A 24,283-nucleotide genomic window follows, 5' to 3' on the forward strand; every position below is an offset into this window, starting at 1 on the left:
GAAAATGTTGACCCTTTCGGGGGATATACCAGATATATTCCATCTTCACAGCAAATCTTGTGTTTGTAACAATAATGAGATGTGTGAAATATGAATAGAGGCGGATTTTTGGCTATATATTTTTATATACAGACACCCCTCAGTAATCTAAATATAAAATTTAAGAATTTTTTTCTCTAAACCTTCACCCAATACCAAATATAGTACCATTCAGTACTTTTTGTACAATTATAGTACACATTTCCGAAATCACCTCCATATGTCTGGCGTAAAGTTGAACAGTGATCCTAATACCAAATTTCAGATTTTAAGCACTATCTGCTCACCCAATACCAAATTGTACCAAATATTGTACCATTTAGTACTTTTAGTGCACTTGTAGTACATATTTCAAAAACAACCTCGTTATCACAACTCTACCACCAACCGGGAAACCAAAAAAAATTTCAAAATTTTTCTAGCTATAACCTTTCTTCAAAAATCCAACTGTTCTAAATTTAATACCATTTAGTACATTTCGTACACTTAGTACACATTTCCAAAACAATCTTCATCAATCAACCCTAATTCGTATACCAAATTTTTAGCTCTATCCGCTCACACAATGCCAAATGGTAACATTTTCAAGTCTAGTACCATTTCAGAACTTTTCGCAACCTTAAAGATCGTATTTCCAAAAAGCCTTGATTACATCTATCCTGCACTCGCATCACTGACTCTTATTCGACGAACCTTTGGGCCCTTTAGGCCCATTCCAATCGACGAGGCTTATTCGCAGGCAACATTCTTTGCGTCAATTGAATTTTGTACGGGAACAAATGCAAATCAATGCGAATAATCCGTTGTAAAGTGGACCGAGCCATGCCCAACTGCTGAGAACAGCGTTTTTGGGATGTTCTTGGGGACCTCTCAACACTGGCTCGTACGGCAGCGATATTGTCGGCCGATCGCCTTGGTCGACTTTTATATGGCCTCTTCGGATAAGAAAGAGCCTTACCAGTCGAAAAATTTTCGTATAAACGCTTAATGGTGTTCTTAGAAGGCGCACTTCTCACATTTTTTAATGTTTTAAAAGCACGTTGAGTTTTCACAATTGACTTTTCTGTTGAATGTAAATTTCAACTATTTCGCGTGACGTGTATTGTTTCATGGTAAAAATCTGCTTGGACTGACGCTTCAAACGCGGTATGTCATTAAGCGATGTGACATCTCTGTCAAAAGTTATGGCGTTGCCAGATGGTCCGTCGAATATGGGCAACCCTGTAGTATATAGATAGACTTCGAAAAGTAAGGATATTCATCATTATTTAATCCAGCACATATTCTAGAGGCAAATCGACTCCCAATACAGGGATCCATATTCCATTGCTACACACATTTATTTGTGCAATTTTCTAAAAAACTACAAAATTCTATGTGCATTACATATATATATGCTATTTTCAATTACTCCTTGTTCTTCCGTTCCACATAATCCCTCAACACCTCATACAAGAATACCAAAAACGAAATCGTTACCCCCAACATCCATAGCAAAAGAATGCCAACAAAGTTTGCCATGCCCAATTTCACTGGACCCATATCCTCAATGTTCGAATATACAGTGGCCTCAACTTGCTTTTGTTTCTGGACATTCATGTTATCGGCCACAGCACGCCATTCCCAATAGCTATCCAGCCCAGCAGAGTGCCACCAATAGAGTAGGTTATCAAATGCCGACAACATGGGCCAACAGCGGCTTGTGAAGGCCACCGTGTACTGGAAATACAGATCCTCCTGCATTATTTTTAGATGGTTGATACTTTCCGTGGTCAAATAGTCGCCGATAGCAAAGTGACCTGCAGTTTTCATAAGTCATTAAAAATGTTCATTTTTAGAGCTCAATCTTACCGAATGGCAAACGTTCCACTGTAAACCCAAAGCCAGATCTTGAACTTGCCAGCTGCTCCAGTTTCTCATCGGGATATATAAAAAAGTTCTCCAATATGCCATTGATGCGATCCTGTAGAGGAATTTTTAGACAATTATAAAAATTACATTCCAATTTATCTACTCCTTCTCCTTACATCCTCTGCATTGCGTATGGCCGAAACCCAGGCCTCCGAATTGGCCGCCCATTGCAATTTCTGGGACCACAAGCGATCCAAGGTGTCGGCAGCTTCATCATAACTGCAAAGGACTCCCAACTTTTAAGAGAGGAAATAAAATATCCTACCTCTCTTACCTTGGAACCGTTAAAATACTGGCCAACCCACCGCCATAGATACTTGTAATTATCAGATCATTGAGGAAACAGGTAAAAAGCAGTACTCTCACCGTCTGTGAAATTACCTTTTTTGAACCCGACTGTGAGACAAAAAGCTTCAGGGTGGTAACCACTCCAAATTTCAGACTCTCGGGCCAGGAATCGGCCATCATGGAAATAAAATGAGACTCAAAACGATAGGCCAGCGCCAGACTGGCAACCTCGACAAACAGATAAACGACGACAGCCAACCACAGGGTGAATTGAAACGGTTCCAGCGGCAGGATCCAACTGGCCAAGCGCCTGGAAGAAAAAAGGGGTTTTGAATAAAAGCAAATGCTCCTTTAAAAAGACATTACCTTGGTGCCGGTACCAAACAGGTTATGCCCGATCGAACCAGATACATGGACATGTCCAGATATATATAGTCAGTATCCCTGGAGAAATAAATATTTATTTTTTTCGTATCAAAAATATTTCAGATAAAACATTTTCGTAGAGAGTTGTTTTTGGATGAAGTATTTTCGTATTGACAGTATTTCGAATGAAATATTTTCGTATCGACAGTATTTCGAATGAAATATTTTCGAATCGACAGTATTTCGAATGAAATATTTTCGTATCGACAGTATTTCGAATGAAATATTTTCGTATCGACAGTATTTTGAATGAAATTTTTTAGGATAGAAAATATTTCGAATGAAATATTTTCGTATAGAAAATAATTCGAATGAAATATTTTCGTATAGAAAATAATTCGAATGAAATATTTTCGTATAGAAAATAATTCGAATGAGATATTTTCGTATAGAAAATAATTGAAATGAGATATTTTCGGATAGAAAATAATTCGAATGAGATATTTTCGTATAGAAAATAATTCGAATGAGATATTTTCGTATAGAAAATAATTCGAATGAGATATTTTCGTATAGAAAATAATTCGAATGAGATATTTTCGTATAGAAAATAATTCGAATGAGATATTTTCGTATAGAAAATAATTCGATTGAGATATTTTCGTATAGAAAATAATTCGAATGAAATATTTCCGTGTAGAAAATAATTCGAATGAAATATTTTCGTATAGAAAATAATTCGAATGAAATATTTTCGTATAGAAAATAATTCGAATGAAATATTTTCGTATAGAAAATAATTTGAATGAAATATTTTCGTATAGAAAATAATTCGAATGAAATATTTTCGTATAGAAAATAATTCGAATGAAATATTTTCGTATAGAAAATGTTTCGAATGAAATGTTTTCGCATCGAAAATGTTTCGAATGAAATGTTTTCGTATCGAAAATGTTTCGAATGAAATGTTTTCGTATCAAATGTCTCTAATAAAATATTTTTGTATCGAAAATGTTTCGAAAGAAATATTTTCGTATGAAAAAGGTTTGCAATGAAATATGTTCGTATCGAAATGTCTCGAATGTAATATTTTCGTATAGAAAATATTTCGAATGAAATGTTTTCGTATCGATAATGTTTTAATTCAAATTATTTCGTATAGATAATATTTTGAATGAAATATTTTCGTTTAGGAAATATTTCGAATGAAATGTTTTCGTTTAGGAAATATTTCGAATGAAATGTTTTCGTTTAGGAAATATTTCGAATGAAATGTTTTCGTTTAGGAAATATTTCGAATGAAATGTTTTCGTTTAGGAAATATTTCGAATGAAATGTTTTCGTTTAGGAAATATTTCGAATGAAATGTTTTCGTTTAGGAAATATTTCGAATGAAATGTTTTCGTTTAGGAAATATTTCGAATGAAATGTTTTCGTTTAGGAAATATTTCGAATGAAATGTTTTCGTTTAGGAAATATTTCGAATGAAATGTTTTCGTTTAGGAAATATTTCGAATGAAATGTTTTCGTTTAGGAAATATTTCGAATGAAATGTTTTCGTTTAGGAAATATTTTGAATAAAATATTTTCGTATGGAAAATATTTCGAATGAAATGTTTTCGTTGTAGAACAGGTTTCGCATGAAATTTTTCGTAGAGGAATAATAATAGAATTTTGGAGAACAAATTTTCAAATTTCAGAAAAAAATTTTTCATATCGGAAATCTTTTGAAAAACTGGTTTTCACATAAAAATGTAAAAAAAATCACTTACCATGAATACATTGCCCCTATGGTAATCTCTGCCATACCTTTTGCTACCATTCCTATACTTCCAATACCGGATAAATTTGAATACACCTCACCCCAATCATCGGCTTCAGCTAAACAAATTGGACAAATGACATTTCATTACAACCCTTCTTCAAGATTACTCACTGCTATCAATTAAGACCGTGCAATTGAAAATTTCACAAAATGTCAAAATAACTCTGGCCTCGGTGCCATCGATTTGCACATTCCCCTCCGCGGAGCCATCAAAGGCCAGATCGTAGGAATTATTTTTATCCTGCACATAATTTATAACCAAATATGGTCTGTAATCCATGCCGGGCACAATTATTTCACGTCCTTGTAAGTTACCAAGTTTGTAGGGAAATAAATTTGCCCCTTTTTCAAAATTCATGGTATTGACGTAAAATCTATCCAAAAGGCAGAGGTTCCCTGGTCCATCTGCTCGTCGGCCAACAAATTTATTTGTTTTCAATTCGAAAATTCCGGGGGTTGCTTTGTCGCCAGATACCATCAGTATGTTGGGTTGATCTGCAAGACAATCTCTGAATTGAGGCGATTGAGAGAGAAGAGAAATTTTTCAATTATTACCTTCGAAAAACCTTTGCCTCTCCAAGGAATACTCCAGCGAACGATCTGAGCTGCCAAACACAAAATAATTTCTCTTTGAACGCCACACCGAATAACGACTGGCATTTGCAAAACTTTCAATGAATTTCAGGATGTCATTTTCAAAGGCCACAAAACTCTGCAATTTTTAAAATTTACTTTCGAATTTGAATTCAGAATTCTTATTAGAAAAATACCTCACAGTGGGACTTTTCTATGGCCAGAGTTAACATTAATGTTAGGGGATTGTCTTCCATAAACTTTTCCTTGATATTTTGAACCTCATTCTCCATGAGTTTCTCATCCGAATTTGTTGCATCAATATTAATAATGCTGTAGGGAAATTTCTCAAATTTTGTATCCAACTGCAACTCTCCATCTTGGGGCCATAAAACACAAATTGTTGAATTTTGCAAATAAATTTGCACTGTAATGAGACACAATTTTTTTAAATGACAAAATATTTTCCTTAGTTCCCATCTATCCACCGTACTTATCACATTTATAATTGGCGACCAATTGATGACCATTGCCGGTGCGGACAACATTTCCACAACCGTTTTGCCGCCCATGCAAATATTGTTTTGTTATCCGTCCCGGCCACTCAATTTCCCAGTTAACCCATTTTTTTGGGGTTGTAAATGGCTTTTATAGTTGGGCCATAAAAATGACGGATTGCAACATCGAAATGCTATCAAGTGGCATTTCTTTATTTGCTCTCTTTGGCAATTATGGCCGGGGACTAAAATTTGAATGTTGTTTGCAAAAAAATAAGCGGAAAAAATGAAGCAATTTGTGTTTTGGTGAATAATTTGTTGGCAAATAAACACAATTTTGTGTGTTTGCAACATTTTGGGAAGAGGGAAACGACTTGGACTTCAATTATGAATACCTTAATGGTCGTTATCAACGATTTTAAAATTTCAAACAGTTCATGTAATTGGGGGATTTTTATGGGGGTTTCAATTATTCAGTAGTTATTAGGGTGTTTACACGGTGTAGTTATTTTTAGCCTTAAATGCATTTAATCCGTTTTGAAATAAAGGGCGATTTTAAGAGTTAAGAGGAAAGTTTAAAAAAATGTACAATTCAGCAAAGTGCCTAAAATCCTAATAGTACTGAGTGCGATTGAGGCGCTTTGAAAATTTAGCAATAAACAATAAATATTCTAAATTTACATATTTCCCAGCCGGCATAAAACACCACAGTGAACAATTCGGAGATCTTGTGCGCAGACGCATATGATAATGTGTCATGTGGTTATGAACCATACGCACAGATATACGCTCAGTAGATGCACAAGACCATTTGAATGAAATGACAAGCATCCCTGCAATGTTCTCCATTCAATATTAGAATAGATAAGAATAATTGTGTGGCTGCGATTAGATTAAGTTTGATTAGTTCCAGTAGTACTTAAGAAACATATTTTTGAAATAAAATCAGAATTGAATCTACACCCAAGCGGAGCGGTTTTATTCCTTTCTCATCACCGAATAGAGAATAGAGTTGACAATCGAAGAGAGAGATTGAATTCTAATCTCCCAGCAGAATCCAGAAGAGAATTGACAATCGAAGAGGGAGATTGGATTCTATTCTCAAACACTGTCCATATAATTTAAAGTTTGAAGATTATTTCATGCAAATGTTGATCCCGACTGCACCTCAAATGGTCCATGCGCTCCGTCAAATTTTAGGATACTCTATCCAACATTTCAGTTGGTATCTCACGAATAAATGCTTTAATATTGTCATCCAACACGTCAATTGAAGCGGACTTGCTTGTATAGACACTAGCTTTAACCCAGCCCCACAAAAATTGTCAAAAGGCGTTAAATCGTACGATATTGACGCCCGAACATGAATTAAATGTTCACCAAACTTGCGTTTCCCCCAAAAGTATTCAAAATTTTTAATTTTGAAGTTTACCTAGGAGGGAGGGTATTAGTAAAACCATTGCACAATGGATCCGCTTCAATTTTTTGTTCAAAATTATTTCAACGTCTGCATATTATATTTCAGAATTTTATTCCTCCTCTTTTCTCCCAACACTAAATTTAGTACGCATATCCAAAACAATTTACAATATTCATCCTAGACACAAACAGTGATGCAAAATTAGTTCGATTTAGTACTTTTCGAATAATTGTAGAAGAAATCTCCAAAACCACCTCCATATCTCAACCTCAGATACCATATCAAATTTCAGGATTTTAGCTCTTTAATTTCCCCCATTACCACATTTAGTACGCCTATTCAAAACCAACTTCTTCTCCCAACCAAAGACACCTAAAGTGACATCCATAACAAATTTCTGGATTTCATCTCTATTCCTTCACCCAATACCAAATTTAGTACTATTTAGTACTTTTCATACAGTACACATTTCAAAAACCACCTCCACATCTTATTCCAGCTTTATCTATTTACCCAATAACCAATTTAGTACCACTTGGTGCCTTTCGAACAATTATATTACACATTTCTAAAACCATCTCCATATCTGAACCACAGACATCAACAGTGACATCTATATCAAATTTCAGGATTTCAACTCTTTTCCTTCACCCAATCTAGTACTATTTAGTGCATCTCATACAATTATAGTACACATTTCCAAAACCAGCTTTATATTTCAACAGAGACCTCAATATCAATTTTCAGCTCTATTTCTTCTCCCAATAAGAAATTTAGTACTTTTTGAAAATTATAGTACGGATTTTCAAAACAATCTACATACCACAAGCTCAGATGCCACCAGGACCTTAATATCAAATTTAAGGATTCCAGCACTATACCTTTCTTTCAATACCCAATTTAGTACAAATTAGTTCTTTTCGTCAATTATAGTACACATTTTCAAAACCACTTTCATATCTCAATTTCAGATACCAATATCATTTATACAGAGGGTAACGGACAAAACGTGCCTTATCGAAATAATTGTTTTAGAACCTAGGTCTCTTTCGACCAAATCCGTTTCAGGACATTTGGAATCGATCTAGAGATATCCGTCCGTCTGTCTGTCTGGCGATAACTCTCGAAGGGAGTATCGAATTGGGTCTAAACTTGGTACATCGTAATATTATTCTCAAACTTAGATCGAATTCAGAGATGGACAAAATCGGTCCACGTCTTCTGGTATCTCCCCCACAATCGATAAAAATTTTGAGTAACCATGAACTTCGTAAAACATTCCTTTCAAACTAGGTGCATCTCATTACTTCTATTAATGCAAGACCTGGTACCTCCCGAAAAAACCTTCAGATTATCTTAACATTTCATATATCCCAATATTTTTACTAAGTTCCGATGTGAAAATGATAGATATCGACCTACCCCTTGTGTTACCAGTTCCACAAATCTTCATGGTTTGCAATACTTATATCTCACATAATGTGCGAAACAATCCGGCGATTTTTTTCAAACTTGGTATATCTACATATTTTTTTTTTCAATCAAGGATCTGATGTGAATATGGAATTTATTGGCTCACTCCTTCTTGCACCTAACCCACAAAAAATAAAAATTATGATTAAGAATTATTCCCAAAAAATCGGTTATAGATGCTTGATTTTCTTCAAATAGTGCACATCCACATATTCTTATGCTCTCAGCCATATGGCTATAGAGGGCGTATATAATTTGATAAGGCCAAAACGGGCCTCCGATTTGGTCCAAACTTGGTACATCGTAATATTATTATCAAGCTTAGATCGAGTTTAGTGATTGGCAAAATTAGTTCACTCCTTCTGGTAACTCTCCCACAAAAGGTCGAAACTTTCAAAAAAAATATTTACTGCACAGACAGAGAGAAATAATAATCCGATTTTGTTCCAACTTTTGCAAATCCTAATATTTGCATCAGTGTTAGGCCAGGTGCGAAAATGAGCAATGTCGGTCCACTCCATCAAGCATCTCCCCCACAAAGGGTCAAAAATCGGATAATTATAACTCTCAACTGTGATGTGTGTATCAAAATATTTTAATTAACTCAAGGTCTGGTGCGAAAATATAATCGATCCACTCCTTTCGGTAACTACCCCACAAAGGGTTAATATTTTGAATATCCACGATTCCATTCAGACTTGGCACATCTCGATATTTCTATAAACACAAGATCTGTTATAAAGGTGCTAGAGATCGGACCATTCCTTCAGGTACTCCTCCCACAAAGGGTCAAAACTTTGAATAGCCAAAACGATTATAGAATCTAGCTCTCTCCTCATGTTTTGACACATCCCATTATTTCTACTAACACAAAATCTGCTGTGAAGGTGGGATATATCGGCCCACTCCTTCTGGCACCTCTCCCATAAAGAGTTAAAATTTTGAATATCCGCAAAGCTCATAAAGCGCGAAATTAACATGGAATTCCATTTAGACTTGGTGCATCTCAACATAAGATCTGTTATGAAAATGATAAAGTTCGGAATATTTTTTCTGGTACCTCCCCCACATAAGGTTTTTGAAATACAAAACGAAATAAGCATCCAATTTTCTTCGAATTTCCCACATAGAAACATTTTTGGTAACACAAGTTCTGTTGTGAAGGTGATATATATCTGCGAACCCCGTTCTGGTACCTCACCCACAAAGTGGGCGAAACAAGTCAGCGATTTTTCTACAAATTATCACATATCTCATATAACGTAAAGGAAGTAGTCGATGTAGTTCAATCCAGGCACTTCGCAATATTTATATCATATTTATTGAGGTCCGATACGAAATGGGAAATATTGGTCGATTTATTCGGAACCTACTCCATAGAGGGTCAACAATTTTAATAATAATAGCAAAAGTCAAAATGTATTCAAATTATCGAACATTTACTGAGGGTATACAGCTGTCGGATATTTTTTAATTTGTTTTCTTTTTTCTATTGATTTTTAAATTTTTCGGGCCATTAAAGTTTTTTTTTTTTTTTTTTTTTTTTTTTTTTTTTTGAAAATTGTCATGCATTTAGTTATTTGCCATTTAATTCCAATCTAACCCTCGTTATGCCTTCTGTATTCTTTATTTTACTCCATCAAATCAACAAAAAAAAAAAATATTTTAGATACTGGACATATCTATCGCTGTTATCTCCGCCAAGCAAAAGATAAGAACCTTTAAAAGACGTATCTTTAACGTCTACTACTGCTTCCGCGGCTGTTGCTGCTAGAAGGAGACAAGGGAGGGATCAGTGAGATATGGATCTTCAGGCTAAAGATAAAATCAGTATCTTTAGCTATTCCGTAGCTATAATACGCGTGAAATAAATAAAAAAATAATATAATTATTTTTAAGAAATTCTATAGAGAATAAAATTTAATAAAACATTTAAAAAATCGCTTTCCCCCGATTTAAGGGCATCGCAAATAAGTCCTCCCCTTAATGCAGTTCAACAACGAAATGCAAATGTTCCATTTGAGTCTTTTGGTTTTGTACGTGCAGAAAAAACAGAAAATCTATAGAAAACGGAGACACTCGACCATAATTGCTGATGAATGGAATCGTTGCGGCAAAAGAAGAATAATAAAGGTCTGACACAGAGTGTTATCTAAATTATTGGCAAAAAAGACGAAAATTAAAAATAACTGTGTTTGTATTTGTGCGCATATTTTGGGTTTAAAAAATTTAAAACAATGTGATTTAAAACAAAAAACTCTCCACTTGTGCCCATGTTAACAAGCATTTTAATTTTGTGAAATATAAATTATAAAAAAAAAAAAACAAAATACATTTTTCTAAAGCCCAGGGAAATTGTTTTGTTTATTGAATAGCGTAATAATTAATCATAATTAAATGGTGTTTTGAACTTCGTCGATTGCCTTTGGCACATCCCACAACATCTTTAGTTCCTCAACTCAATCCGCCATCATTAAAGAAATACCACATCAAAATCATTTTGAAAATTATCTTCATTCAAATTATATTCAAAATTTAATGTAACACAAAAATAAAAACAAAGTGACAGAACTTTCTTTACAAAGCGTGTGGAGAAAACGGAATGTGTACGTAAAAATATTGGAATTTTGCGGTAGAAATTTTATTACGAAACACGTGAAGGTATTTAAATCATGTGGAAGTAATTTAGCAATGAAAACGCGAAAAAGTTTCGACAAGAGTTCGTTTCCAGCTTGCCTAGGCATGTGGAAAAATATAAATGATCTTCTGGTCATAGAAAACCTTAAACCGACTTTTAGGCTTAGAAGGTCTTCTAGTCATAGAAGGCCTTTAAAAGATCTTTTATTTACAGGTGACCTGTAGAAGGTCTGCAAGACACAAAAGACTTGTAGAAAGTATTCCTGTCTTGGAAGGCCTGTCGAAGTTATGGAAGGCAAAACCTTTTCTTGTCATAAAATACTTGTAGAAGTGTTCTGACCATAGCTGACCTCTAAAAGGTCTTCTAGACATATAACGCCATGGAAGAATCGTAGAAAGTCTTCTAGTCACAAAGGATCTGTATAAGGACTTTTAATCATAAGAACCTATAGAAGGTCTTCTAGTCATTGACGATTTGAATATGGTCTTCTCGTCGTAGAATATCTGCAATAGGTCTGCAAGCAATCTTGAAGGTCTTCTACTTATGTAAGACCTGTAAAAATTCTTCTAGTCACAGAAGACCTGGTGAAATCTGATAGACACAGAAAACCTGCAGAAGCGTAGGGTAAAACGCCTGTAAAAGTTATTTTAGTAATAGAAAACCTGGGAAGGTCTTCTAGCAATATTGAAGGCTTTCTACTAATGTTAGACCTGTAAAAATTCTTCTAGTCATTGAAGACCCTTAGAAAGTCAGTTAGACACAGATAAACTGCAGAAGGTTGTCCTGGGATAAAACACCCGTAAAAGTTATTTTAGTAACAGAAAACCTGTAGAAGGCGTTGTTGGCCCAGAAGACCTTTAGAAGTCTTCTGGTCACAGAAGATCTGGGAAAGTTCTTTTCATAGACTGCCTGTAGAAGATCTTCTAGTCACAGTAAACCTGTAGAAGGTATTGCTGGCCCAGACGATCTGAAGAAAGTCTTCTGATAATGGAAAACCTGGAGAAGGTGTTGTTAGGCCAGATGTCCTGTAGAAGTATTTCAGTTACAGTAGACCTATAGAAGTTCTTCAAGTCACAGAAAACCTGTTGAAGGTTGCTTTGACATAGAAGGCCCGCGGAAGTTCTTCTAGGCACAATCCTGTTGGAAGTTTTCTTGGCGCAGAAGATCTGTAGAAGGTGACCCTGGTCCGAAGACATGTAAAAGATGTTATTATCCCAAAAGTCCTGAAGAGGGTATTCTAGTCACAGAAGACCTGTAGAAAGTCTCATAACCAAAGAAGACCTTTAAATGAATTTTTTAGCAACAGAAAACCTGTGAAATATTTGCCAGTCATTGAAGATCTGTGGAAGGTCATCCAGTCACAAAAGGCATTTAGGAGATCTTCTGCTCATAGAAACCTGTGGAAGTTCTTTTAGTCACAGAAAACCAGTAGGAAGTCTGCTTGACCCAGCGGACCTGTAGAAGGTCTCTTAATTATAGAAGACCTCTTGAAGGTCTTCTGGCCATAGAAGACTTGTAGAAGATGTTCAATTCATGGACGACTTTTTTGAGGTATTTTAGTCATTGAAGACCTATAGAAGGTGTTTTTTGCTCCAATCTGTAAATAGTCTTCTTGTCTCAGAAGAACTCTATCGCGTTTTCTTGATCCTGAAGACCTGTAGAAGGTCTTCTGACCCAGAAGACCTGTAGAATTTCTTTTGACCAGGAAGACTTATAGAATTTCTTGAGTCATGGAAGATCTGTTGAAGGTCTTTTGGAAATAGAAAACCTGTAGAAGATGTTCGAGGCATGGAAGACTTCTTGCAGGTACTCTAGTAATTCTTGTTGTTCATGGCTTCGAAGACCTATAGAAGGTGTTTTTTGCCCCGAAGACCTGTTAAAGGTCCTGTAGAAGTTCTTTTAGTCACAGAAGACCTGTAGGAAGTCTGCTTGACCCAGCGAACCTGTAGAAGGCCTCTTAATTATGGAAAACCTGTTGAAGGTCTTCTGGCTATGGAGGACCTGTAGAAGATGTTCAAGTCATATACGACTTTTTGTAGGTCTTCCGGTCATTGGAGGTGTTCTTTGTTTCAAAGACCTGTAAAAAGTCTTCTTGTCTCAGAAGACTTGTATGGTGTTTTCTTGACCCAGAAGACCTGTAGGAGAGCTTCTTGAACCAGGTCTGTAGAAGTCTTTTGAACCCGAAGACCTGTAGAAGGTCTTCTTGGACCCGAATATTTTAGTCATTGCAATACTGTAAATGGGCTTCTAGAAAATCTTTAGAAGGTTTTGTAGTCATGGAGGAGCTGTCTTCTGGCAATAGAAGACTTGTAGAAGATTTTCGAGTCATTGAAGACTTCTTGGAAGTCATTCTTGTTGTTTTTGGCTTCGAAGACCTGTAGAAGGTGTTCTTTGCCCCGAAGACCTGTTAAAGTTCTCAATAGATCTTGGCCCAGAAGTGTAGGAGGTCTTCAAGTCTAAAAAGACCTAAAAAAGATGTCCTTTGTCCTGAAAACCTAAAAAAGTTCTTCTATAGACAGAAAACCGGTAGAAAGTGTTCACGTCACAGAAGACCTATAGAAGGTCCTCTTGGTCCCTAGGACCTATTGAAAGACTTCTTGTCATAGCCGACTGTAGAGGTCTTTAATGCATTGAAGATCTTTAGAAAGTCTTCTAGTCTTTAAAGATCTGTATCAAAAGACCTGTAAAAGGTCTTCAAGTTGCAGAAAACGTATAGATGACCTACTAGTCACAAAAGACCTGATAAAATTCTTCTAGCCATAGTTGACTTGTAAAAAGACTTCATGCCATAGAAAATCTTTAAAAGTCATTCTCTGAAAGCTTCTCAAAGCTTCTTCCTCAAAAAATTGTTCTTCATATCCTCCAATTTTCCATTTTTTTCTTTGGAAATAAATCCCTCGGATAATTTCCACGTCTTCCTCAACTCTGTTGTCATTGATATCTGACAAAGCTACCTGGTCATTGGCTATTAAAAATAATTATAGAAAATTGGCCAAAAATAAAAAACGTTTAAAATAATTTCACTTTGTTACACGTACAGACCCGGACTATGTAACATTGAGTGTGTATGTGTGTTTGAGTCCAAAATGGCCATTGTTAGCATTTTTTTTTATTTTGGCACTGGACATTGAATGACACGATGTTGTTATTGTTGTTGAGTGATTCTGATTTTCGTGACTTGCGGAAGTTTTTATTTTCAAAAAAAAAAATTGGCCATGATCTGTGGACCATATTGTGTTGTTATTGTTGCTATTGTTATTAACCATGTATTTAATGTCAAATTATTACAAACCCGCAAAGAGATCAACAAACCTTTGACAATTAAATGCCCGTCAAATCGTCAACAACAAAAATAAAAAACAAAATATTTTTATTTTAAAGATTCTCTTTATTTATGTGACTGAATTGAATGGCCTTTTTATGTGGAGGTGGGGTTTTGTTAACTAGCCCACTGACCGACCGTCCGCCCGACCATACAATGAGTCTGACAATGAAGTAATCTTTTTAGAATGAACCTCAACCTCAATTTTGTTTTTATCAAAAGACGCATCTTATTCTTTATTTTTGTAGTGTATGACTGACTCTATTTGGAGAAGATGGAGGTGGATGATGAGTAGGGTTTCATGGGGACCACAAGTTGTTTGTGTTAATTTTGTTTTTGTTTCTTAATAAATAAATACATTGTGGTTAATTATGGCCAAGACATCAATGGAGGGTATTTTTATTATTATATTTAATTTTTTTCATCATTATAAAACAATCTCAGAACCTAAGAAAGTTGGTTTTTAATCAAGCCGTAAATTTCACAACAAATCCTAAATTACACTGTGCGACACTTTTAGCAAAAACTCAGTAGAAAAACTCAGTAGAAAAACAAAACTCGGTTTTGCCGACAGATGTATACCCTCAGCTAATGTTCGGTTATTTAAATATATTATAACTTCTGTTATTATTATTCAAATGGCACCCACTATGGAGTAGGCTCCGAAAGAATGGGCCAATATTGTCCATTTCATATCGGACCTAAATAAATATGATACAAATATTACGACGTGCCAGGTTTGGACTATATCGACTACTTCCTTCACTTTATATGAGACGTGTGATTAGTTTTAGAAAATGTTAAAATATTTGTGAGGTTCCAAATCTATTGGACTGAAGTATTTCGTTTTCAGATCAAAATATTGGTATGGGCAAAATTACAAGAAAATCGAACATTTATATCCAATTTTATGCGAAATCATAAATTCCATATTCATCTCAGGTTTCTGGTTGAGAGATATATTTAGATATAGAAAGTTGTAAAGAAACGCTGTCTGGTTTCGCAAGTTATGAGAGATAAAAGTATTGAAAACTGTAACCCTTTGTGGGCGAGGTACCAGAATGGGTTCGCAGATGTATATCATCTTTACAACAGATCTTGTGCTAGCAAAAATGTTTCTTTGTGTGAAATTTGAAGATGTTTATTTTGCTTTCAAAATCTTGAACCCTATGGTGGGGAGTTACCAGAAAAAATGCTCCGATCTCTGCCATATTTATAAAAGATCTTGTGTAGATGGAAATATTCAGATGTGCCAAGTCTGAATGAAACCGAATGTTAATTCTACGTTTTAGGAGCTTCGTGAATATTGAAAATTTTGACCCTTTGTGGGGGAGGTACCAGAAGGAGTGGGCCGATAAATCCCACCTTCACAGCAGATCTTGTGTTTGTAGAAAGAATGGGATGCATGAAATATGATGAGACCCGGATGCTTATTTCGGATCTTATAATCGTTTTGGTTATTCAAAACTTTAGCCCTTTGTGGGGGAGCTACCAGAAGATATGGTTGGATCTTTATCATCTTTACAACAGATCTTGTGTTTACGGAAATATTGAAATGTGCGAAGTCTGAATGAAAACCAATGTTAATTTCGCGTTTTATGAGCATCATGGATATTCAAAATTTTGAACCTTTTAAGGGGGAGGCACAAAAAAGGGTGGACCCATATATCCCCTCTTCAGAGCAGATCTTGTGTTAGTAAAAGTAATGGGATGTATGAAATATGAAGAGAAGCGTATGCTTATTTCAGATTAAATTGGTTATTAAAAACTTTGACCCTTTATGGGAGAGGTACCACAGGTAATGGTCCGATCTCTACCATCATTATAACAGATTTCGTGTAGATAGAAATATTGAGATGTGTCAAGTCTGAATGGAATCGGATGTTAACTTCGTGTTTTATGAGCACCATGGATATTCACAATTTTGACCCTTTTAAGGGGGAGGCACAAAAAGGAGTGGACCCATATATCCCCTTTTCATAGCAGATCTTGTGTTAGTAGAAATAATGGGATGTGTGAAATATGAAGAGAAGCGAATACTTATTTCGGATTATATAATCGTTTTGGTTATTAAAAACATTGACCCTTTGTGGGAGAGGTACCACAGGGAATGGTCCGATCTACCATCTTTATAACAGATCATATGTGGATAGAAATATTGAGATGTGCCAAGTCTGAATGGAATCGGATGTTATTTTTTATGAGCATCATATTAAAAATTTGTCTCTTTGTTGGGGAGGTACTAGAAGGGGTAGGCCGATATATTTTATCTTCACACCAGATCTTGGGTTAATAAAAATATTGTGATGAGTGTAGTTTTAAGACAACCCGACTCTTGCATCACGTTTTATGAAAGTTATAATCATTCAACATTTTGAGCCCTTGTGGTGGCGCTACTTGAAGAAGTGCACCGATATTATCCATTTTCGCACCTGACCTAGAACTGATGGAAATATTAGGATTTGCAAAGTAGGAGCAAATTCAGATTATCCTTTCTCTTTTTGTGCAATAAAATACTTTCTTTGAAAATGTTGACCTTTTGTGGTTGAAGTACCAGAAGGAGTGGACCGATATTTCTCATTTCCTAACTCGATCGGATACTCCCTTCGAGATAAATCTTGCGCACCAACCAGAAAGACGAACGGACGAACATCGCTAGATCAACTCCAAATGTCCTGAAACGGATTTGGTCCAAAGAGACCTAGGGACTTAAACCTTTATTTCGTTTTGGGCGTATCAAATGATATATACCATCTCCAGCCATATGGCTAAGAGTATGAAAAATAAAGTTTACGTCCAAAAGCAAACCTAAATAGAAAAATATTCTACAAAAAGTCCAGGCTTATTGGTGTGTTGGTTCTTAGAAAATATCCCTTACAAAAATTCACATTTAAATGTCTGATGATCCTTGAAAACTATTCTCTACAAATTCAAATTGATCTGTTTGTTAAAAAGCTCGAGTTATTGGAATATTGATCCTTGAATTTTTTTTATTAAAAAATTAAGGATTATTGTTCCGTTGGTTCCTGAAAACTGCTCTACAAAAAGTCCACGATTTCGTCTGTTGGTTATAGAAAAATACTCTTTAAAAAGTCAAAAATTCACATTTGAATGCATCCTTGAAAATAATTTTTAAAAAAGGCCACGATAGTTGATTTGTTACTCCCTCAAAAATATTTCTTAAAAAGCTATTATTATTGGGCAGCTGGTCCCTGAAATATTTTTCTTAAAACAATTCAGGATTATTGATCTCATGGTCCTTAAAACATATCCTTTACAAAAATTCACATTTGAATGTCTGTTATGCTTTGAAAAATATTCTTAAAAAGTGCACCATTCTTTATTTTTTTCTTTAAAAAATCCAGGATTATTGGTCCTTAAAAAATATTCTTTAAAAAGCCAGAATTATTGAACTGTTGGTCTTTGAAAAATATTTTTTCAAAAGCCTTTTGTTCTTTGAAAAAATATTCCTTAAAAAATCCACTTTTTGTTGGCCCTTGAGGAATGTTCTTTAAAAAGCTTATTGAAGAACTTTAGAGGTTTTTTCTAGTCGCAAAAGTCCTTAGGAGGGTATTCTAGTCATAGAAAACCGGTTGAAGGTCAGCCAGTCGTAGCAGTCCTGTAGAAGGTCTTCTAGTTATGGAAGACCTAAAGAAAGAAGGAAATAGTCATCTAGTCGAAATAAAAACCTGTTTAGGATCTTCTAGGCGTAGAAAACCTTTCAAAAAAATCAATTTTCTATTTTTTTTTATAAATTTTTACTTGGCCTTTTTTAAAACCGATGCATGAAAGTAACATAAAACATCGTTTGAGAAAGAAAGTGCCAAATGAGGAAATAATATACACCAAATTTCAATATAGATCTCCGAATAAGCCATACATCTAGCTTTTAATAGCTTTTGAGAAAATTATATTCGATATTTATATATTACAAGTGAAAAGTGGTGTTGAGGTTTTTTATTGTTATTTTAACCCGTTTCCATTCCATGAAAATCCTAATGCTCTTTTCCAGAACCTGCCCTTATATGAAGGTACATTTCTAATTTTAGCTATTGGCCTTGGTCAAATTTACTTTTAAAGCACCAAGACAAGTGTCTTCTAATTTAAGCTCTACTTCCATAATTTACTGAGTTTATCCTGCAATTTTATAGAAAAAAATTGAATTTTCTTGGTCAATGTTTTAATAACTCCCCATCTAAAAAAGTACGGCTCTAGGAAAAGTTTTGGATTTTATGTCTTTCCAATAGAATAACAATTGTTATTATTAATAAAAATGTTGTCTTTAGAAATCTTTTTTTTTTTTTTTGTATACTAAAATGTTTGCGGGATATTCAGTGCCTCTTTTCTCTCAATTATTTGGTGATATAGAAATTACTCTTATATTCCCTAATCTCTTACATCTGCCCGCTTCTTCCACTAATATTTTATTTATGTAAATCACACATGATATGACACCCACCTGTCGTACATGAAAATAAGAAATATTGCTTGTCTCTGAAATAATGCGTAAATATTCCACATTCTGCAAGTGGCTCCACGAATATTTCTCATTTTTCAAAATTTACTAGAGCGCACATCTGAAGCGAGCCGTAGCAAAAGAATCCATTCTTGCAGTTTACTCACTTCTCCAATTAGACTTTCTTTTGGTCGACACATTGACAGCCGCCAGATATTAGACTAGACCCACCAGTGGTGGTGGTGGTAATTAGTCAATGATTAATTACCATCGCCTAATGTAGACCTCAGAGATACAATGTCTAGTCTAATGGAACACTTGTTGCCAGGGTTCTGCTTCTTCGGGAAATTGAAATCAAAAGTAGCGGCAATGAAAGCGAAACAAGAATGAAAGTAAGAAAATTACAGCGACAACAAAAACAACATCATTTATCAAAAACAGAAAAAAATAAAAAGTGAAAATTAAGGAAGGACCACACAAGTTAGGCACATGTGTAGTCTTGAAAATTGATAATTGCTTGTTGCAGTTGGATGTACAAATGCATTTCTACCGGATGTCGATAAAGCTAATATTTTGGGGGAATATTCAAAAGTGGTTGAACTTTACTCATAAGGGTCATTCCCCCCTGTAATAGGAGTTCTTCAAAACGTCATGCTAGGACTTTTAGAAATTATTTATCATTTGTCTTGTTCAGGAGTAGGTTTAAGAATCGTCTCGGAATGAGAAAACTTTTACGAGTATCCTGTTAAAATATAATGCTCCTACAAATTTTCTCTGGATAGAAGCCCTTTTTTCTGCCCTCTTAGAATCGAATTTCATCTTGGTTCTTTTATAATTTAATAAAATGAAATGATCGACCAAAAATTTGGGTTTTAAAAAATTTTTGTGAATCCCCACAAGGAGGACTAAAAATATGAATGTTGGAAAATTTTTCAAAAGGTCCCAAAGACGACAATAAAAGATTTCTTAGCCCAGTGTTGACTGCTAAGGTGGGTTTTTAAAAGATATTCAGGTGATCCCAAAGTAAGAAAAGGATTTTTAGAAGATCCAAATGTCGACCATAAACGTGGATTTTTTTAAGATTTTGTAGATGGTTCGCAGGGCGACCAATATCTTGGATTTTTTATACCCTACGCCACAAGGTGGTCAGGGTATTATGTCTTTGTGCATTTGTTTGTTATAGGCAAAAGGAAACGAGATCATAGTTCCTTTTGATGATCTGAATAGAATCACATTCTGAGTCGATTTATGCATGTCCGTCCGCCGTCTGTCCGTCCGTCCATGTATTTTTGTAAACAAAGTACAGTTCGCATTTATTGCCCGATCCAGATGAAATTTTGCACGGATCATTTGTTTGGCCCAAGGACGAACCCTATTGAAATTGGAGATAATCAGTCAAAATTTAGATATATCTCCCATATATATATTCGTCAGATTTGCCTTTTATTGTGCACCAAACGTGTAATAATAGTCCGAATAGTATGGAATTTTGCACGTACGATCAGATTGGACCTGAAAATAAGTATGCCAAATTTGATAGAAATCGGTTCAGACATAGCTATAGCTCCCATATATATTGTTCATCCGATTTGTTTTTTTTTTTTTTGCCCTCCGCAGCCGTAATAAGCACTCTGTAACAACAATATTTGGGGGAAATATATCAAATACATCTCAGAAATACATTTGCTTAATTTTATCGAGATCGGTTCAGATTTGGATATAGCTCCCATATATCACTTCGTCCGATTTACCTTTGATTGTGCACCAAACATCTTATATTTGCCCAAATGAGATGAAACTTGGCACTTACGACCTAGTCTAGAAGCTAGTATGTCAAATTTGGTGAAGTTCGGTTCAGATATAGCTATAGCTCCCATATGTCCGAATTTAAAAATTTATAATTATAATCATGGCGTGTATGATTGAATTCTCCCATTAAAACGTTTAATTGTTATGCGGAGCTCTACTAAATTAGCAAAGTGGTGTAGAGTATCATAAAGTCGGCCCCGCCCGACTTTAAGACTCTCTTTACTGGTTTAAGATTATCGGGAGCTACCAAAGAGGACTATAGATGAATAAATTGCAACTTGTTTAAAAATTTTAGGAGATCTCAAAGACGTCTATAAGTATGGATTTTTTCCAAGATTTTCAGGTTGTCCCTAAGTGGGAAATACAGGTGGATTTTAAAGTTATTTTGAAAGGACCTCAAATACGTCTATCAATGTGGATTTTTAAAATAGGTTGTGGAGGTCCAAAATATGGCTATAAGTCTGGATTTAGAAAAACACCATTTCGGAGGAAATTGAAAAATCCGAAAACTACCACTTCAATGAAAATCGTTATATGGGGACTCTACGAACACGTGGACCTGCATACGAAATTTTTTGTCATAGGCTGAAGTGCCCATTATGAACTTGAAATACGAAATTTGTTACAATTACGGTGAATAATGTCGCAAAAATCATGAAAATACGGGAGGTACTGTCATATGGAGGCTATACGAAGATGTGGACCTACATACGAATTTTTTTGTCATAAGTTGTAGTACCCATTAAGATTATTCAATACGAAATTTGAAATGATTCCGGCAAATAATGTTGCTGAAATCGTCAAAATACCGACTATCGGGAGGTACCGTTATATGGGGGCTATACGAAGACGTGGACCTGCACAGACAATTTTCTGTCATAGGCTGTAGTACCTGTTACGAACTATAAATACGAAATTCGAAATAATTCCGATAAATAATGTCGCTAAAATCATGAAAATACGGAATATCGGGAGGTACCGTTATATGGGGGCTATACGAAAACGTGGACCGATATGGCCCATTTACGAACTTAACCTGCCTACTGGTAAACTATACATATATGCAAAATTTTAGCATTCTATTTCAATTCGTTCGAAAGATAACGTGTTTACAACAGAAAGACAGACAGACGGACCTCGCTAGATCATCTTAGAATTTTACGCTGTTCCAGAATATATGTACTTTGTAGGCTTTATTTTGAATATTTCGAGGAGTTACAAACGGAAAGACAATGTTAATATACCCTCCATAGAATGATGGAGGGCTTAAATATTTAGGAATCCCCAAAGGCAACTATAATTGTCGATTTTAAGAGAGATTGCAACGTCGACCAAATAAATTGAAATATTTTTGGAATATATTTTTTTCAGATCCTCTCGAAATGGAAATCCTTTTACATTATATCCTATAGCTGCACCTTTCTTAATCATCCATGGAATAGAGGATCTTTTTCGAGCTGTCATCGGTCCTTTTTTTAGAAATTCCTTTTACGTCTCCTCGGAGTTTTGATAACTTCTTTCTTGGAATAGGTATTCCATGGCTAGAAGATTTTCTTAAAAGAATCCCATTAAGCGATTTTCTGTTAATATAAAACCTTTTAGAGGTCTATAGTGGATCTTTTTTATATTTTTTTCTTTGAAATTCTCCCCGTTAAAGAGTTTCTATTAAGTTCCAGTATTTACTACCTCCTAATATTGAATATGTATAAACTACAATTCGGGTTTTTACAGGTTTTGACATATAACCAAATGCTTTCAAGACAACTGATTTCAGGTCCTAGGGCCAACTTAAACGTGAATATAAAAAAATCCGCCTAGTCGATCTAAATACCTATTATTTTTCCATTTATAAAAAAAAATTACTTTGTTCAAATCAAGCCAATCTCTTTGTTCTTTTATCCCAATTCCTTCAATAATTTTGATCCGTAAAAAAGTACATTAATGCTAAATTTTGTGGGATCAAATTTTTCTTTGAATTTTCCAAACCCTAGAAATTCAGTTTCATTTTATGGTGGTCTTCAATATTTTGAATATCTTTTTCAGGTCCTCGAAATGTATAGCAATATTTTCAAAAATTTCTAGGATCTTCGATACCATTTTGTGGCAAACTGCAGAAAATATTTGGTTTTCAATATCTCATTAGCTCCAAAAATACACAACGTTGTCTAAATTCCTCTTTATCATTTAGCTTCCTAAAAAAATCTGTAACAATCTATTAAAAATTTTGTGAATGGCTTTTCATTAAAAACTGTTTCAAATTCTTCGTTTGTGATAATTGAAAAATTGCCCATACCACCAGCAGCAGCACCACCACCACCACTAAATGCCATTGAATGCTCTGAAAATCCCAACAACAAATCATGTGTGGTGGTAGCCAACAGATTATTAAACTTTTACTTAATGCGCCTGCTAACCTCCTCAACGACTAACCCAAGTCAGTTAAAATACTTATACCAATGATGAACATTGGGTGAGCTTAATGCACCAACAATGCTGGTGGAGTTAACCACAAATTCAATCTCATCTAACACACGTGCGGTGTAACTTTGCCGTTGTTATTCATTGGCTCAATCACCTGTTCTGTTTAAAGCTCAAACTCACAGCATATCATTCACTTTCGTTTTCAATGGATTTCGTTTTTTTTTTATTTTTACAAGAAGATTTATAATAATCACCCTCTCCTCTCCTTCATGTGAGTCACATGAAAACCACACACTAGCGGTTCGAATTACAGCTTATATGAACTCACTGACTGATAGGCAAACAGTTGCAGTTACCTAAATATTTTTACATACGCATCTTTACTGCACTTCGGTTTGGAGTCTTCACCTTTGGTAGAGTATTTTTCTGGGGGGGGGGGATTTCTAATTCAAAACTCTGGCTGCCAACGAAGTGCAGTCTTGGCTTCCCAAAATGCCACCAACCAAATGAAAATGAAACTGTTTTGATGTTTATTATACCGTTAGAGAATATAATTAGGTTTATGGGAACATGGCTGAGTGAGTGAGTCAGTGAATGATAGATGGTTGGAAAAAATGAGTAACAATACCAAACAGACAGTTAAATCAGCAGGTTATCGTAGTTAATTGTACCTAACCTAACTCAAACTAATATTAAAAAAAATTGGGAATCGAAGTCAACCATAAACGTGGATTTTTTAAAAATAATTCTTGGGAGGTCCAAAGTCGACCAAAAACGTGGTAGTTATAAAACTTTAGGGGTACATTGACGTAAATTTTGCAGAGATTTGTAGGAGGTTCCAATTTGGTTAAAAAAATAGGAAGTTCCTCACATGACTATAAATTTAGATTTTTAGGATGTTTCAAGGGGCGATAATAATTGTGGATCTTTAAATGATTTTAGAAAGTCGCAAAATCGACCAAAACGTTGCGTTTTTAAAGATTGTAGAAGGCTCCAAAGAAGTGTTAAAATTTTGATTCTTTTAAGTTTTTTAGGAGGTCCCTAAGATAACTATAAATATGGATTTTTAAAAGATTTAAGGAGGTCTAAAGACTGACATGGATTTTTAAAATATTTTTAGGAAATTCCCAACAACAACTATAAATTTGGATTTTTGAATGATTTTCGGAGGACGATTGTAAATGCGGATATGAAAAGTGGATAAAAAAACTTCTTCCAACAACTACTTTTATAGGACTTTTAAAT

At 34.9% G+C, this 24,283-nt stretch overlaps 2 protein-coding genes across 8 annotated transcripts in view; one reads left to right on the forward strand and one right to left on the reverse strand.

Annotated features, from left to right (window-relative positions):
• LOC101889805 (guanine nucleotide exchange factor DBS) overlaps positions 1–24,283 on the forward strand; it is a 260,338-nt gene that overhangs the window by 155,497 nt on the left and 80,558 nt on the right. The window lies entirely within an intron of this gene.
• On the reverse strand, positions 1,413–5,654 carry LOC101892956 (ionotropic receptor 21a). The gene is made up of 10 exons (XM_005180906.3): positions 5,496–5,654; positions 5,200–5,429; positions 4,985–5,141; positions 4,541–4,924; positions 4,377–4,485; positions 2,605–2,682; positions 2,225–2,548; positions 2,067–2,169; positions 1,891–2,002; positions 1,413–1,838 (listed from the first exon to the last, which is right to left on the reverse strand). The coding sequence occupies exons 1-10, from the start codon at positions 5,572–5,574 to the stop codon at positions 1,447–1,449; spliced, it is 1,968 nt and encodes a 655-aa protein (XP_005180963.1). The 5' UTR covers positions 5,575–5,654; the 3' UTR covers positions 1,413–1,446.

Source organism: Musca domestica, unplaced genomic scaffold (assembly GCF_030504385.1).
Source record: "Musca domestica strain aabys unplaced genomic scaffold, Musca_domestica.polishedcontigs.V.1.1 16, whole genome shotgun sequence".
NCBI lineage: Eukaryota > Metazoa > Arthropoda > Insecta > Diptera > Muscidae > Musca > Musca domestica.

Excerpts from the sequence above, each read along its gene's own strand:
- LOC101892956 (XM_005180906.3), bottom strand. The coding sequence starts at position 5,574 with ATGGGCGGCAAAACGGTTGTGGAAATGTTGTCCGCACCGGCAATGGTC. Across the intron at positions 4,925-4,984 it reads GAGGCAAAGGTTTTTCGAAG|ATCAACCCAACATACTGATG; the intron begins GTAATAATTGAA and ends ATTGTCTTGCAG. Across the intron at positions 1,839-1,890 it reads AGTGGAACGTTTGCCATTCG|GTCACTTTGCTATCGGCGAC; the intron begins GTAAGATTGAGC and ends TGAAAACTGCAG.